Source organism: Malurus melanocephalus, unplaced genomic scaffold (genome assembly GCF_030028575.1).
Source record: "Malurus melanocephalus ecotype Western Australia unplaced genomic scaffold, MMel_1.1 scaffold_506, whole genome shotgun sequence".
NCBI lineage: Eukaryota > Metazoa > Chordata > Aves > Passeriformes > Maluridae > Malurus > Malurus melanocephalus.
Window position 1 is genome coordinate 25516 of NW_026623738.1, and position 18979 is coordinate 44494.

The 18979-nt window shown below is 39.2% G+C and overlaps 1 protein-coding gene across 1 annotated transcript in view; it reads right to left on the reverse strand.

The window, feature by feature from the left end:
* Positions 1 to 592: 592 nt before the first annotated feature.
* Positions 593 to 18979, reverse strand: part of PGM5 (phosphoglucomutase 5) — a 72746-nt gene continuing 54359 nt past the window's right edge. The window contains exons 9-11 of the mRNA XM_057381353.1: positions 17963 to 18146; positions 13178 to 13312; positions 593 to 3002 (exon numbers count right to left, since the gene is read on the reverse strand). Of these exons, the coding sequence (XP_057237336.1) occupies positions 2913 to 3002; positions 13178 to 13312; positions 17963 to 18146 (409 nt within the window). The 3' untranslated portion in view covers positions 593 to 2912. The remainder of the gene's footprint in view (positions 3003 to 13177; positions 13313 to 17962; positions 18147 to 18979) is intronic.

Consider the following 18979-nt stretch of genomic DNA (forward strand, 5'->3'; position numbering starts at 1 on the left):
GAGCATGACTTCAATTGTTTGCCCAAAGATGTTGTGGAATCTTAGCTCTTGGAGATAATGAAAACAAGCAGATGAATTAGATAGCCCCTTCTAACCTTGCAAATGCTGTGATCCTGTGGTTTCGGTGAATAGTACAATGCCTTCCAAATTGTCTCTGAACACAGAGAAAATCTGAAGTTTTGGGAAACTGTCCAAGTAAATGTTAGTGCAATCACAGCAGAATAATACAGGGATCTTGCAACTTCCAGACCTGAGGAAACTGCCAATTCAATAATAGTACAAAAGCATATGGGTCTCAGTCACAGTGCCTAGATACTGTGATAATATGAATAATACTAATTTTCCCTCTGCTAAAAGTATTGTCGGGTTTTAGGAGCCTTGCATCTTTTTGTAAATTCACACACCCTGCTTTTTTTTTTCCATGCATTCATCTCTCATGTTAATAATTAAAAGACCTCAGGAAACACAGCACGCTTTATGAGACTGTGGCTGCCATCCGCTCCCACAYGCATCAGATATAGAGATATACAGTGTACTTGAGCCTTAAAAAATTTTATTGTCTTGCAGAGAAAAGCAATTAAATGGTAGAAAAGTTACACTATATCACCAATCACCATAGAAAAAGGGATGGTGGTTGGATTTGGGGGTAGGCTACTTCTGCAAGTCTGCTGTTTGACAGCTATTCAAAACCACACACAAACAGCTCTTTTCTCCATGTCAGTACATAGACACAACTAACATTTCTAAAGCCCAGGACAAAGTCAATATAGAGATTTTAAAATATGCCCTTTGTTTATGATGACTGCCTTCATGAAAGCAGACTGCCATCTGCTGCAGCTCCAGTGACAGCTTTCTGATAAAGGCACAAGTATGGTTCTTCACAGTGCTCATCTGCTCTTCATGAGTCTTCCCACCRCATCCTGAAAGACACCTGCCTTCAGTACCTCTTACTTTTCAAACTGCATTTGAAACTGCGTCTGCATTCTCTCAATTCCAGAAAATCTTAGCAAATGGGATACTCAGTAGTATGAACAGGTAGTTCACTATGTGATCAAAAATTGTATCATTGTCAGAGAATGTGTAAGATTTTTGAAATTTTAGTGAACRAACTTTCAGTATGTTCTTTCACACAACTCAGTAATTTGACTTGTCATAATCCAGTGTGTGTCCATCCTTGACCATGGATGATCTACTAGCAAGGAGCTTATTATTGTGCACCTAGAGAAGTTCAATCTATAATAAATATGAAATATTAGATAAACAAGTTTTCTTGTTTTCTTGTGAACAAGAAAGCCCTTAAATTCAAAAGCAGATGATCAAACTGTGTGAGAATATCACGGTCATATAAAAGAAAAATCTTCATAAAAAGAACCAAAGTCTTAAAATGTCTTTTGGGTTATCAGAATACATTCACACCTCATTTGTTTATAGAGTCAATTAAGTAATAATATAATTGTAATAAGCACAATTTTATTAGGATGCTTGAAGGTGCATGGTGTCTTGTCCAAAATTATTAAGACAGATACACAGCATTACTCTTTATTGTGAATGAAGTGCCATAGCCATTTTTTGACTTAAGTGTTGAAAGAAATCAAAACAATTTCCTTTGCTGCTATATTATATAAATTGCACTAAAATCTGACAATCACAATGAATTGAAATACACTGCAAAGAGGCAAGCTGCATAAAGCCACCTTGACGAATGATACAAGTGACCACACTATTTCCAAGGAAGCAAAGCTTTCAAGCAAATCACATGCATAAAGTGTGTTCTTTTTCAGAGTACAGTATTGTAGTTAGAACTGCAGTATCATTTCACAGGCAAAAAAATGCTGATGTCCATATCCCCAACACCCTTCTCAGATCTATGCCGGGATGTTTCTTGCACTCCCCAAATTTTAACTGTGTGATCCACTGTTACCAAGAATCTAAYAGAAACTGTGTCCAGAGGGTGAACCAGACTAGTGTTTCTATTTAATTGATTAGTGTTTGTTTAATTCGCTCTCACTTACTTCACTTTGTGCTAAGTGGASCATGAGTATTCCAAAGACTTCAAAAAACTTCTGTAATTCCTTCTTAAAGAAGTGCTGAACTTGCAGAGGTTACCTTTCTAACACAGTAAGCACCAGTATCATCTCCTGACATGAGGAATATTAAAAAAGACAGTCAGATTCCATACCCGACATATTGCTGGAAGGACAAAATCAGCTCTAGAACACAAACGCCTCCTTTTGGAGGAAAACAACCAAAGAATCAAAAAAATATGAAAAATCTAAAGGCACAAATCACATTTATATATTTTAAAAGCAAGGGTAAAAATGTATGGAATAACCCCTTCATTGGGAGCAAGTGTGTATACAACACTGCTGTCAGCGTGCATCTGTGAGCAAAGGAGAGGCCGGAGAGGAGGCATGGTGCCAGGGGAGGAAAACAGCCCATGCAGTGCTTAGTGCACAGCCTTATGACTCAGACACGCTCTGTACGCCTCTTCAGAAACCTACCAGAAGGTGACAAAAATCCCAAACTATACTCACCAAATGTCCTCGCTTTGCAATTCYTCCCCTTCTCTCCCTAACTGAAATTTCTCCAATCAGCATTCAAAACCAAGCAGTTGTCGTTTTCTGGTACATTACGAACAACATTGGAACATTAAGGCTTCTTTCTTTGGTTGTACTGTTATCAGAAATTATGATATTGTAGGTAAAACAAAGAAGTCAATACACTACTGCATTTGGAGATCAATGCAAATGATTATGCTCAATGTTATATTGAATTTTTCTTCCCACCCTACCTCTCTCCCCAAGAAAACTTTTAAAATCATACAAGGCACAAATGGCTAACAAGTCTTAACAAGGTTCTGTCTCTTCCTTGCTGTTCCTCTTTTGGCCCTGGTTTAACAATGTTCCGTGGCTTCAGGTGATGACAGTGGGTCCCTTCCGTCCTGTCCTCTCATGAATCTGAGATATTTTCAGTGCAATTGCTATCAGAGGACTCAGCACAGCCTAAAGATGAAGAAATACATTGCATTACATAAAGAAGAAATATCAAAAGAAATCTTACACTTATAAATCCTTCTTTTAACTGTACAATTATACAATAGCAGTAAATAATAACATCAAAAACTGACACATCTATAAGTCTATTATTTTACACTTGAACTATCATGCTTAGTATATGTTTTGYGAAGTACTACATCGAGTATACCTAAGCAAAGCAGAAAAGGGAAATCAGTAAGTCAAGTACTGTACTGCTTATATTTCTGTGTAACAGGAATTGTGGATGTCTTTGAAATCTGCTGTATAAAACAACTTAGAAATCACAAAAGCAGAATTGTTTCTATTCTGATGAGTGGAAGCCACATATGTGACATTTTCTTCCTAAATACACTTAATATATGAAGCTTAGGGTCAGAAGGTACTGTAGCAACTACCTTAACAGAACTCACAGAAATGTGTTCTGGCTAATACAACATTAAAATGTATTAATAGGATCAATTCCAACAGAACAGCATGAACTTGCAAGTTTCAGACTACATTGTTAAATAGCCATTTACCTGCCCGGGTGGGTGAGTACAGCTAACAACTATGATAGTACCACATGAAAATCAAGTAAAACACAAATTTTAAAATGGCAGTTGCATCTTCTTTYGTTAAATGACACACAAAAATAAAATGGCAGAGCTGAGTTTTGTGTGAAAATTTTCTTTGCAGAGAATCACATATTTGGTTAGCAAATGAATTCTTTGACCCTTGGAGATTTCCCCTGGCTGCTCTTTTCAGATAAACTACTTACAGCTTCACACAGATTAGATTTGAAAATCAAATGAAAYAAAACAGTAATTCCAGAAAGCTGAAAACAGATACCTCTTTTTATAAGCCTAATATAATCAATATTTTGAATCTATTTCAGCCACCTAACAGGATGAGGTGTTTGCTTTATTTATGCAAACAGTCAGACAGTTAAATCAAACGAGTGAAGAGAGTAACTATGGAAGCCAAGTCATGGAATAACACCATGAATGCCATTGGTGTCAAGTGAGTTTATGATTAAGCTCAGTTATGCACAAGTGKGAGCACTCTGACATGTTATTGTTAAAAAAGCTCCATATTTGTAGATATCTATCTACTGAATAATCACTGAAGCAGAACACAAGTCTATTAAAGTCAAACACACTTAGAGAAGATTAATATGCAGAGCACAAATTCGCATCGATGAGCAAATGCCGCAAAAGTAAATATTAAAATGGGCCAATTTATAAAGYCAGGATGAGACAAAAACGTTTGAAGGTCTCCAGCACTTTTCTAATAAACCTCTTCCTTATTTAATCTAAAAAGGACAGGAAAAATTAAAGAAGCAACTCTACTGACCCGCTTTATTCGACCCTGCTTTTTTAGGCAACAAATGCTTTCTGGAAAAAAAAAAAAACCAAAACCACAAACACCACTTTACACAATGCTGGAACAAAACACAGAATCAAATGAGTTTATGTGACATCCAKTTACATAAACAATTTAGCTTGCCAAATGATTCCAATTACTACTCAGTATTCTGCTTGTAACAATCATGCTTCTCAACAGAAAAAGTCCTTTTTAAATTCTGTCTTTTCACACTTCAGTTTAATTTTTACACTTTCTTCATCTGAAAGATGTAGAAAAGGTGAAAGTGCATTATATTTGGAATGGCAAGAGCAGAACAGAATAACAGGAATCTGGGACTGCCTTTTAAAAATTCCTTCACCTCTGCCATGAGTAGTTTACATTTCAGTTGCAGCAGATAAATCTCAGCCAACAATCATTGTTAATATTCCTCTAGAAAGACGTCTGTATCTCAAATAGATCTTGATTTTTAAGTATTTTTCAATGGTTCTCTCTACTTGAGAAATTGTAAAATTTTACTACTGATGTGTCAACTCTAAATGATAAATGCCATTACTCTGTATGTTAAATAGCACATTTATCTCTTGGCAACTGTTTAGGACATATGGCATGTTACCCTTTAGATATAATTTAAGAACTGAAAATTAACAGAACTGACTTAATCAGAATCTTGCTTAAGTAATCACAGATAGAAGTTATATCTCTAAAAAATAACTGGGAGGAATGATTATGAGGAAATAAATCAAGCAAGCAGACATCTAACATCAGACAAATAAAGATTAAAAGCTTTTTGCTTGGGAATAATCTGTACCAGAGCTGTCAGACATGTATCATTCCTGCTTGGCTCATGTAGCAATTTTTCTCTCTGTGACCTTGCAAGAAAATTCCATGCAACTTCTCTCTTCCTTGCAAGAAAATCGTACAAGGTCTCAGGTAGGATTTGTGCCATGATGCATCTGGTTTATCAAAGAGCTAGGCAGGCTGAAATGCACCTGCTTGCAGGTTCGAAGTTAAGCATGTGCCTGTGCATCCTGCAGAGCTTCTACCATAAGAGCTTAACACACAGATGAGCACAGCCTGCTTTGGCCTTCCATTAAAAAAAAAAAAAAAAAAAACAAACAGAAGTCTTTGGAAAGGTTTGTGCTACAGCCACCTCTCCTAAAAGATCTAAGTAGTGTGGATAACCTGATTCATTGTGACACAAACTAAACTGACTCTTTTAACACCCACAGCACTGCTGGAATTCAGCTGATTACCACGAAGAAGAGCACCTTCGACAGACAAAAAAGGATATTGAACTCTCTATTCTTGTGCATGGTCTGCCTGTTAACTCAAATTATATTTATATAATTATAATAATGATCAAGATTATAATATATAATTATATATAATTAAATTATAATTATAATTTTAAATTATAATAATTTAAATTTTTATTATTTAATAATAAAATTATAATAAAGATCAAGAAGCCAGTTGTTCTGCTTCTAGCAATAGAGGAGGGCAGGCATCAAGGGTGAAATAAACAGAAGGAAAGTGGTGCATGAAGACATCTGCWTTGCAAAAGATTACTTCTTTTCTAGTATATCCAAAGAGTTTTGAGGGAAGATCAGATTTAATAACTAATTTCCTTGATTTGTGGACTATTTGATAATTACTGTCCCATGCTTTACTTYATTTGCACCCCCAGTTGATCTAGAATTTGTTGACTCTACAGTGTGACTTTGGGAAGAATCTGAATCTAAATTACTTGAATAGCACAAACATGTTGAATTATCTAAGAGTGTGTCTCCACACCCCACATGCCCTCTGAGAAAATTCTATGAATTTTAATAGCAAAGGCAAAACTTTTATTATGGTTCAACTCCAGCCAGCAACTTMGTACTATGCAGCTGCTTGCTCACTCCCCTGCCTCTGGTAGGCTGGTAGGGAATTGGAAAAAAGTAAAACCCATGGGCTCAGATAAGCACACATTAATAACTGAAAGAAACTAAAACACAAAGAAAGAAACTAAAACAAAATAATAGAAAAAAAGAGGAAGGATAAAATCCAACCAAACCCCCACAAGTGAAGCATAATACAACAGCACAGCACCCACTGATTGGTATTCAGCCTGACCTGAGCAGCCATCATCCCCTCACAGCAAATTCACCCACTGTTTATACACCAAACATGACATTCTGTGGTATGAAATATCCTTTGGGCAGTTCAGATCATCCATCACAGCTATGGTCCCTCCCAGATTCTTGTGTTCCTCCTCACTGACAGAGCATGGGAGACTGAAAAGTCCTTGACACAGATTAAGCTCTACTTAGCAACAACTAAAACATCAGAGTGTTATCAACATTATTCTCATTCCAAATCCAAAACAGGACTTTACCACCTACTAAGAAGAAAATCCTAATCAGATGAAACCAGAATAACTTTATATGATTTTTATGGACCATACTGTATGTTCTAATAACTAACCAGAGCCATGCTAAAAACCCCATTCCCTCAAAAGTAAACAAAGAGGCAATAATTCTCCAGCAAAATGCACTTGTGCTTAGTGTTGTATCAGCGTCTTGACAGAACCATATCATTTTGTCCCTATTAAATGATACACAACCTAGGACTTCTGGGTGGCTGATTTCAGTTCCCTGCCCTTGGACCATCTCACACTATTGGAGGCCAAAATACGCCCGCAGATCCCCYGGCGCAGGAAAGACACACGAGAYGAGGCAGGCAGGTTCTTCTTTATTAATCTTCGGATTTCAGGCTCTCTTAGATATAGTGATATTCAGCTCTGCTCTCTGTCTCTCTTAGTGATTGCAGCTCCCTCTCTACCTGACRATCCCAGCTCTCTCTTCACCCCGAGCTACTACTGCATGCTTTATATACRCTTTCTTTATCTCCCGGGTTCAGAGAACAAACCAATTACACAGGTCCCAGCTAGATGACACAGCTGGGCACTCTCCAATCTCTATACAGCATGTTTTTGTCTTTAATTGGTAGAATACTTTCATCTATCCAATCCCATTCATCTAGAGTCTGCCTGTTTTGACCATGTCTGAGGCCAGGCTGTTTTCCAGCCCAACCCCCAGACACAGCTCTAAAAATGGCCACGGCCACGGCATCACACCATAAGCACTCACTTAATATAATCACTCATTTATACAATCACACATAACAAATTTTTTTTCATATACCAAACAAAATTCACCTGAAAATCTGGGGTTTTTTTCCTCTAGTGCTCACTGTTCAAAAACCTTTTCAGAAATACAGTGTTTGATGATCAAGACATATTTTTAAAACTTTTTTTTCCTTTGCCTTTGCATGGGCATGCCTTTTCCATTAAAAACACAAAAAAACAACTCCTGCCCAAAATCTTTGCTTGGTTGCTGCATACATAATGATTCTGATGCTAACTAGCATGTTGTTTACTAGTCTTGGGCAAAAGTAATTTTGCAGTGTTTCTGAATCACTGCATCCCATTTGAAGCACAGTCAATACAGATTGCACAGGATTGAGGGAATTGGTTGATGTAGTTGCACAGCCACTCCCCATAATATCTGAAAAGTCACTGCAGTCAGGGCAAGTCCCAGGTGACTGGAAAAAGGGGAAAACATTTTATCCACCTTTAAAAAGGGTAGAAAGGAGGACCCTGAGAAATACTGACCTGTCAGCCTCACCTCTGCCTGGGAAGATCGTGGAACAGATGCTCCTGGAGCTGTGCACATGTAGGGCAGGGAGGTGATTCAGGTCAGACAACACAACTGCACCAAGAGCAGGTCTCACCTGACCAGCCTGGTGGCCTTCTGTGATGGGGTGACTGCAGCAGAGGGCATGGGGAGGGGTACAGATGTCATTTATCTGRACTTYTGTAAAGCCTTTGGCACAGTCTCCCAAACATCTTTGTCTCTGGATTGGAGAGATGGATTTAGTGGGTGCACTGTTCAATGGATGAGGAACTGGTTTGACAGTCACATCCAGAGGTCACAGTGGTCAATGTCACATGGACATCACTGACAAGTGGTGCCCCTCAGCGGCCAAGCTGGGACCAGTGTTATTTAATACTTTCACTAATGACATAAATGAATGGATTTGCAGATGACACCAAGCTGAGTGATGCAGCTGACACACCTGAAGGATGAGATGCCTCCCAGGGGGACCTGGACAAGCTCGAGAAATGAATCCATGGGAGTCTCATGTTTTAATGGGGCCAAGTGCAAGGTGCTGCTCCTGGGTCAGGGACAGCCCCCAGTATCGAAACAGGCTGGGGATGGACAGATCAGAGCAGCCCTGCTGAGAAGGACCTGGGGTTGCTGCTGGAGAGAGGCTGGATGTGACCCAGCCATGAGCACTCCCAGCCCAGAGAGMCAAACGTGTCCTGGGCTGCATCCAAAGCAGGGTGGGCAGCAGGGCCAGGGAGGGGATTGTGCCCCTCTGCTCTGCTCTGTGAGACCCCACCTGCAGGGCTGCATCCAGCTCTGGGGTCCCAGCACGGGAAGGACACAGAACTGCTGGAGAGGATACAGAGGAGGGACACCAAGCTCACTACAGGGATGGAGCACCTGCCCTATGAGGAAAGGCTGAATTGAATTTGTTGAGGCTGGCAAAGAGAAGGCTTGGGGATGACCTCGCTGCAGCCTTCCAGTACCTATAGGGAACCGCCAAGAAAGAGAGGAACCTTTTACAATGTCATATACTGACAGGACAAGAGGGAATGGATTAAAACTGAAAGAGAGTAGTTTAGATTAGATATTAAGAAGAAATTCTTTACTGTGAAACACTGAAACAGGAGGCCCACAGAAGCTGTAGATGTCTCATCCCCAATCTTCAAAGCCAGGGTGGATGGAGGTCTGAGCAATCTGCCCTAATGAAAGGTCTCCCTGCCTATGGCAAGGAGGTTAGAACTAGATGATCTTTAAGGTTCCTTCCAACCCAAACAGTTCTATAATCCTGTGACTCAATGACAACGCCTATTTATTACGGACAGAATTCACATAATGAATAATAATGTACTGTAAATAGAGCTAATTAAGTTATTACCACAATTATCCAGACTACTGACTACACTCTTTCCAGCCAAGAAAGAGCAGCACAACAATGTTATTGAAGGACACACTGGATTTACTAGTAAAACCATAGTGGATCATTTCTTTCTTTGCCTTTGTATATGATACTTTCTGTTTGACTCTTATCCAAGTTCAATAATACATCCATGTGGCTAGACAAAGGACAAGGCATGTGTAGGAATGTGCAAATATAGAACAATGAGGTGACCAATAAAGTAAGGCWATAAATTAGACAAAAGGTCTGAAAACTCTTCAGTTTTATACTTCATACCCATTGAACTTATCTCTATATTTTACATCTGTATTAAATTTAGGACAAGAAATAACTCTGTTATCATACGTGCCAACGCACAAAGATGCAATGCATACAAGACTTCAGATAGAAACCTGTTGTTTGTTATAATGAACTAAACTTTTAGAAATGCTAGTCTATTTGAATAGTTAAAAACAAAGAAATACTTTTAAAATATGAATTTTCTATGGAAAAACTATCTGGAAAACAATATTCTTAGGCATGTCCAGTGACAAAGTATCACCTGTGACAAGGCACRTCAATGGAGTGGTCTTCAATTCTAGAGCAGCACATTTCAGTTKAGTTATTTTTGTACATGAGGATCTYCTAAAATTTATATACTGCCTTGAAGTCTGTCATTCTGACTGCTGGACACAATCTATGACCTTGCCCTTAATGTACTCATGTTGGCAAAGCATCCAGCCACGGCAAGGAAAGAGGAGAAGTGTGCAATACTATGCAATGAGAAACAAAATAAARTTTTTATTGTATTAATTGGGATGAGAACACTAGTTATCCCAGATTTTGTGCACAGGCAGGAGATGAGGAAGGCATTTACTATATCATGTATTTCCTGAGACAGTATGGATAKTTAAATGCCAGTATGGATATTTATACATTGTCAGAAGTGTATAAACGCAGGAAAGTCCCTGCAGCAAGATTCAAGGCAATGATGTTTCTACCCCTGGTATTACTTGTTCACTAGTGAATATGCTGATTAAACAGCCAAAACTGTTATGATCTGACAGGCTCCAATACATGCAGGAAAAAAATCCCTTCCAGTCTTTTTTCTGTGCTTGGGAACAACAGACCCTTTGGTGTGCTGAATAAAAGACCAAATTCTGAAATATAGTCATAAGCCCTACCAGCCTGCTYAATATCCCCTGAGGACTTTACCCTGCACCCTGCCCAAGGTCCACTGCAGCCTGTCCCAGGGGTGTTGGTCTCTGCCTGAGCTATGCTGTAGAGTGCTTGTCTCCAGCCTTACCTCTGACTCTGMAGCCAGGGTGGACCCCAGGCCTATGCTGCAAGCAGCTCCTTTCCCTGAAAGATTGCTTGGATAGATGTTGTATCTTATCTCCAGTTTTGACTTTGATCCTGTTGCCTGGGTAGGTCCACACTGTTGCCTTGTCCATCTTTGTCCCATCTCCTGCTTGAGATGAATCCATCACTTGTTGAGGGAGMTGTTACCAGAGCCCTGCCCTGTCCTCCTACTTTCCTGCTGTGGAACTGTCCCCTGGACAAGGAGGGCAGTGTGTGTCGTGCAGCAGGTCTGGGTATCTGGCTCCTACTGCCTTGTGCAGCAGACCCATTCTTGCTGCTCCCTGGACATGGACTGTGCTGCTGATGAGACTTTACACATCTCTCTCAAGAAAATGCAAGCAGAACAGAGAAGAAATGTAAGAGCAGGGCAGCACTCTTATTTTTCTCATTTTTTCATTTTCTGAGGATAACCACTGCTCCCTCAATCCAGTCTCTTCATAAGCAGAAAATTCACTGAGAACATTTACTATTTTCCACTCATTTAAAAGAAAAAACGTTAAATACCGAGCACTGATTTTAGGTTAATTTAGCCTAAATTCTACTAGAATATCACTTCTCCCATAGAAAATAATCTGTTAACACAGCAAYGATTCCACTTTAAAATGCACATTCTCTCTTGCAATAAAATAGTTAAAAGTTTAGCTACATAATGCTGCCAGTATATGCTCCATTGTTTTCCAGTATTTTCTGCTGGGTCTTTTCAGACAAGAAATATGTTCAGATCACATATTTTGGTTACATACCACAAGGCTACTGTAAGCCCACTTCAAACCTCTAAAATCAACTCATATTCTGTCTCTTACTGTGAATTATTTTAATTTCATCTATGCCTAACCTACCTAGCACAAATGCAAAATGGTCASTTTTATCACGGCCGATAAACAATTTGTGCTGTAACAAAATCTGATGTAACTGTGATGTACTGGCCTTGGCTGGCTGTCAGGTGCCCACCAGGCTGCCATATCACTTCCCCTCCAGTCTGCACTGATCCTGGTACCCGCAGAGATGTTTCTCACACAGATCCCCCTTTCTCCTTCCCTGTTGTTGTTGCGTAGTGGGTCTATTACTCTGCTCAAGAATGTTATCACAGAGGGCTACAGCTCTGGCTGCAATGGGTCCATCTAGAAGTGAGCTGAACTGGATCTTTTTAACAGAGAAGCGGCTTCTAGCAATAATTCACAGAAGCCACCCCTGCAGCCCCCCAACTACCAAAACTTTACCATGTAAACCTAGTATCGTACAAGCACAAATGGAGTTGTAGCAGTGTTCCTCCCCAAGCAAAAATATATTAATGGTCCTGCTAGCTGGGCAAACCTAGATACACAGAAAAACAATAAAATTGCTAAAATAYGGTCTTTTACTCTGTTGGAGCTTTAATGTTTTAAATATTCTGTCCAAGAAGTTACTGAGGATGCAAACTGTTACTTTAAAAAAAAAGGCAAATAAAATTAATAGATCATATCTACCGACATGGAGTTTGCAACATTTCTATGACAACTGAACCACTTCCATGACTGATACACAACTATGTCATAGCATGAGAAGAAACTCACTAAGCTTATGGTCAGACTCTCGTGAAAGAGAAACATCAAACACTTACATAGAGTTCAAATTCATTTGACAGCGTCTAGGTTTTGGTAGATTTGCATTTGCATTCCAGTCATCAACACACAACACAACAGGGGACTTAAAACTATAGGATTTTGATTTACTACAAGCCAAATGCTTAACCTCTTTTCCACTAAATATCCTTAGTCCTCTCTTGTATATCATACCATAAAGGACATTTAGTGGGAAAAATCTGAAAGTGTGAAGTGTAATTTATATTATTAATTGTGTATTGCATCTGCTGGGCGATCCAGAAACTTGCTCTCGACCCTCACTCTTCTTAGGGAAAAAGTCTGATTACAACATGAGATAATTCTTAGACAGTACAAGTCTTTCCCTTTCAAGGAATCTCTAAATTGTTTAGACCGATATCCGTATTTTCTAGCTGTACTCTGACGGTGAGGAATCCTTGGGATGCCCTAAGTGGCTCTCAGATAATCTGCTTGAAAAATGGTTATCTTATTTTAAAAATGTTACAGAAGTAACTCAGATCACAATACTAAAAAAAACCCCTAAAAAAATTCAATACTTCTCTTAATAGACCTGAAGTCACTGCTCAACATTTACCATGAGGCATTTCAACCCTTAACATTCCTGTTATGTTAGGTATTACACTAATATATATTAAAATTGCTGACCCTTCCTCAAAAGGTGTACATTTACAAGACAAGGAAAATCATCTACATGTACATGGGCCAAAGCATTGACTGTTGCTTCTGATYAAAGATGAAAACCTGTAGCCACTGCTATAACAGAGATAGTGAATTACTTACTGACCTATTGCAATGCTACTGCATTACCTGTGGTTCCTTATTGTGTTGGCTAGGATCCTTTTCATAACTCTCTGCATAGATCCGGAGAGTAGCTCTCACATGACTAGAAGCACTCATTCTGAAGATGAGTCTGGAAGCATCTGAAAACACAATCCGCAGCCCCTATGAAAGAAAGAAGAACAGCACRTATGTAGGAGGGCAGTACCTTTAGAAATCACCATTCACTGCTTCAAAATAAAAGTGAAAGGAAGAGTCATCTGAATACAATTTTTCTTTCCCTGTAACTTTGGACAACCCATCCATTACTCTTTTTGCCCCTATGAAGACTAGAAATGATGYTGCACATTCCATCCCACTCCTAATAAATATTCTTTTACTGATGTTTTTATCTTTTTGAGTTGATTTGCTCTTATTCTGCATGGCAGAGCATAAATTCAATGACAGTTGTGAGAAAAAAAGATCACTAAAAGTAAGTGGCTTAAGAAACAGCTACAGAATCCCTAGATCAAAAAACAGTTGTCAGCAGTGAATAYAGAATACAGGACCAGTTGCTACTCCTCAAACACTGTGCATCAATATCTGACTGCAAGAATTTCAGTAAGTCTGTGGTACAATTTGGAGAACTTAAGGTGATAATTAATTTCAAGTACACTAATTAAAGCACATTAACGGTCTGCATAATAAGGAGGATTGATTAATTTATTAACTAAAAATTTGCTCTTTGCTCCTATCTTCACACCTTTTTTTCTTTTCTCCTCCCCACTTTTGCACTGTATATGTGAACACATTTTTTAACAGACAACTAATCAAATACTTGGATCCACAGTTTCTATACTGGAAGACCATAAAGACCAAAGGACTAAATTGCACAGATAAATAGTTGTAGCATTGCAATATTCCACCAGCTGTGCACTAATACACATTCTAGTTCCATTTATGTAAATGGTACCCTTAGACTAAGTGCTATGTATGATAAGCCACTGAAATTTTCCTTCCCTTAGTCCTTCTGTCGTCAAAGGCCTAGTGCATAAACTGAGATCCTCGCTACTTTTGCTTAGAGGGCAGTAAACTGCTAAAAATGAGAGAAGATAATTAAAAGAGATGCATTTTATTCTTCCAGTTTTATCAGCACCTTGACAAGACACTGATGTTGGAAACACAGCGTGTCAATATCCTAAAATAAAACCTCAGTAAAATCTTTGTTTCCTCAGATATGTACCAAAATACCTTTAGCACCATATAAAGCACTGTTTGATAATCACAGAATCATAGAATGATTTGGGTTGGAAAGGACCTCTAAAGGTCATTCAGACCTGATGTCATCAGGTCATCATTTTCACTGCAATGAGCAGGGACATCTTCAAATAGATCTGGTTGCTCAGAGCCCCATCCAACTTGACCTTTAATGATTCCAGGGACAGGGCATCCACCAACTCTCTGGGAAACCTGTGCCAGTGCTCCACTACTCCCACTGTAAAAAGTCTTCCTTGCATTTAGCCTGAATTTACTCTTTTAGTTTAATGCCATTAGCACTTGTACTACTGCAACAGGCTCTACTAAAAGGATTGTCCTCATCTTTCTTATAAGTCCCCTTGAGGTATCAAAGGTCAAAATAAGGTCTCTCTGGAGCCTTTTGTCTCTTACTGTAACAGCCAGCTTGGACCTCTCCTTATATCCTATAATCCATATAGTATCCTAATAATTCAAATTTCACACAAAAATGCAACTGACCCATTCCTGGCTTGCTGGATCCTCTGAAGCAGCACTGTTATATGCTTATGTGTGCAAAAGCACAGTAGGGTTTTAGAAATTAAAACTGTCTTCAAGAACCACAGAATGTTCAATTTAAGTCTTTTCATTACGCTGTGATTCATGGGTTTCAATAGACAGAATTAATTAGAWGCAACAGTCTGTGTGTATGGTTTGCTGCCTATTTTCTCGTTGCTGTGTTTGTTTTCTGAATACATTGTTTATTAGCACTGAATAATTATCATGTAGCCAGCTCCTCATTCATGACACAGCGCACTTGCACTGAATGTAAATCTCCCTCCCCTACCTATTAGGGTACAAAACTTGGAACAGGCTCCTGAACCTGTCCGCATGAAGCCTATGACAGTCTGAAAGAGAATGCTGCATTTAGATGATGAGCAAGCTACCCAAAGAAAATGGCAGCAGTGGACTGTTGTTTCATTTGCATATTCTCTCCTATTTTATTGTGTTTCAAGGATCCCACTGAGKCTGCAAACACATGAAGTTAGAACAAAGGACAAACTGGCTGAACTATACTCTGAATAAGTAAGAGGCTCTCCCTATGAAAAGACATGCTTTCTGGTTTTATGGGCTCCCTTTTAGAGTCCGTCTGAAAACAGGCCAAGTCACGTTTCTCTGTGTTACATGCTGATATGATTAGAAGTTTTATTCCAATATAGAGTAAGTGCTTTGGATGAAAAAATTAAAGGAAAGAAAAATGCAATGAAAATTCACAAGTTGCTTTTTTAAACTACAAAGGTCACAAGTCCGCCTTGCCTGTGATTTTCCACTGGACTTGAATATGACAATATCCTCCTATCTTGTTTCAGTAGTAACATGCAAAAAGAGAGTAGTTCAGTGGCAGATGAGCTGCTTATATTTTCTGGATGCATGATGAATGGAACCTACAAAGACTGAGCATGACAACAGTTTTAATGGCTTTTAATATAATTTGCCAGGGTCTTTTTAGGTGAAATAATTTAAAAACCAGAGAAACCAGGACAATAAAAAGATTAAAAGATCAGGACAAACTTTAATATATGTCACAGCCCATATTCAAGATACCTGAATATACATTTACACACAGCAAAAATACATGGTTACTTATGAAAAGATCATGGATTTCCAGATACTGAAGGCCCAGTTTGAACTGCAGTTCTTGATAAAAAAGGAATCTCAGTATCAACAGAGTCCAGAACGAAATGATAATTTGGGCTAGGGAAGCCAAATGTGCCAAGATAGGCTACAACCTAAGCATGTGTCCTGGTTTTATTCAGTCTGATTTTTGGTGGTGGGGGGATGGGACCAAGAAACCACAAAGATGGCTTCTGTGAGGAAGTTCTAGCTTTCTCCTTCTTCTCCAGCAAAATGAGCCCTACCCCTGTGTTTTAGAACCAAACCATTATGGCCCTGAGGTTGATGGACAGGCTGCTGGTCAGGCCTGGGCCAATTGCACAGGTTGGTTACACCTCTGTGATGATGTATGGTCTTATACTTAAGAATTCATAACAAGATAGAGTGCGGCTGCCATTTTGCTTTGAGGTTGGTATTTAGTTTTAATATCATGCACTGGGGAAAAACAGAGCAGGAGAGTGAGAATATGAAAGAAWAAAATGGAGACCCAAGATCACAGTAAGAAGACAGGTGCTGTGCTGTTGCTGTGGTGCTCAAACATGGAGAAAACAAGCTGTTCTCGAAAGGACTAGTTCTTCAGTGGGAGACCTGCATAGAAAAGAAGAGCGACCTTGCTCTGAGGAAAAAAAACTGGCCTTTGAGGACTGGACTGATCAGGAGCCAAAAACGGGGGAAGAGGCTTGGCCGCCGCCTCACGTCTGAAGCGAGTTGACGTTTAGAGGAAATTGTGTTCTGGAGGGGRAAGAGGTGCCCCCATCCCCCGCCCCACATCTGAAGTGAGTGGATGCTTAGAAGATGTATTCTGCCAGGAGATTTGTGATAGTGGCCTTACGCTGCTGAATAGTGCAGTCAGCCTTGAAGAACTGCTTCTCCTTTCTCCCACGAGGTAAAGAAAAGAATCCCTTGCCATCAGCAGTTATACACTGACTGTTTATTGGGAAAAGACCTTCCACAGCTTGGAGCTGTAAGAACGCTTCTTCATAATGATGGATGACAACCATAACGAGTAGCCTGATCTATGTTAAATTTTCATCCCTGTCCCCTTTTGCATGTGGGAAGGCATGGGGGAGTTGAGAGGGGCAACTTGGAAGAGAGCCAGGTTCCCAGAAAGAATAACAGGCGTCTTAAAATGTCTGTTTTCTTTTATTTTCTTCTTGTAAATTTTTCCCTATCTTTGTTCCCTTCCCTGATGCTGTAGTATTCTTATTAGCTTTTAGTAATAAATCTGTTTTGCAACTTAAGTTATTCAGCCTGTCTGACCATTTCTGGAGCATATACATATCTTCATCTCAATGTTATGTTATCTAAAAGACATAAATTTTAATGTTAATTGGGCTTTTGCTCTGCGTTTTGCCTCTCCAGTGGTCGGGGAGGGAACATCACAGGTGCTTTTTGGCTTTCGGTCAAGTTCAAACCCCGACATTCTTGGTGCCATGACTCGGATAAGGGAAAAACGGGTTTAAACCCACAACAGCATGTGTCCTGMATGCTATTGGCTACAATATATAGTATGTAAATCCTGTGAGTCACCAAGCAAGAAATGTTTTGGGTTTTTTAATAATTTATAGCCTGTGGAGATTTCAGATGGCAAACAGAAAAAAGGGAAGACCTACTTTCTGTATGGTATTTTCCACTGCTCTGGAAAGGGAATTCTCCCTACACATGCATTGCCATCAACAGGGACTTCACCCCATCCTATATTCACTGCGATACTATGGTCTCCAGTTATGTGCAGCAAGAGCAAGCTAAAAGTGGATTATTTTATCAGACCAAGCTAATCTTAAGCAGGAAATGCAGTACCTATCAAAGCAAAGGAAACACCATCTCATAAATAAATAGACAGTCTTTGCCAGCCGAACTTTAGAAATAGCACTGCTGGAGATCATATGACAGCTGCAAAACTTTGCCAATCCATCACTATARCCATACCTGTCTTTTGGTCACAGTGCCATCCACAGGATCTACATATTCAAAGCTGTCTGTTCTTTCCACACTGTAGATATTGTTACCCACAGCAAATTGTTGATGGCTGAATGATTTGTCAGTGATCAAAGCTTCCAGGTCTCTCATTATGAAATACGCTGCTCTGGGTTCCAGTGCTTCATAATCAAACCTTGCACATATATTAAAAAAAAAAAAAAAAGCAGAACCAGAAAGTAAATGCCCCAGAGCTGAGAAAACAGTTCTGATTTCACAGAATTCTATATACTCACAATTAGCAATTTACTGCTTATTTTAAAATCAAAGCGGACCACTGAAGTACTGATTGCAAATGAAACCAGCACAAAGATGCAAACCCTGTACAATCTGACCATTAAATGCGTGCAACCACAGTTCTACACAGGCTACCTGACTCCGGGTCAACAGAAATCRTCTAGAAAATGCAGTTTCTAAAGTAGCATAGAAAACATCACCAATACACAGCTAGCTTTCAAAAATTAATGACACAATCAGTGCAGTGCTCAACAGACAAGTTAAACAGAGAAAACTTTGCTAGACAGGAACAGATGTGTGCAAAAGACCTTACAAATTGCAAACTCCTCTGGATAAAGAGAGAGGCAGAAGCAAAGATGAAAATGACAGATAGAACTCACCATATTGAGACCTTAATAAAACCAAGTAAATATTTGTATCTTTGGAGGAATTATCCTGAATTGGAAGCAGGCACAGGTTTTAACTCTCATTAAAATGCTGTCACATGGAGACACTTACAGAAAAAAAATGCAGGACCAAATYTTGCTGGGATTATGTTTCTTTTTCAACATCATGTAACAAGGTGCATCTTATTCCACAAATAATTCTAATCTTTCTGCCATTCAGTATTAGAAAATTCATTTACTCATATGCTAGCAGTAACGTATACCTGTTGCTGCTTTTTCTGCCACTACTAATCTGGAAAAACCTGTTTACAGAACAGTGATAATCTGAGGCAGATTTTCATTTGTA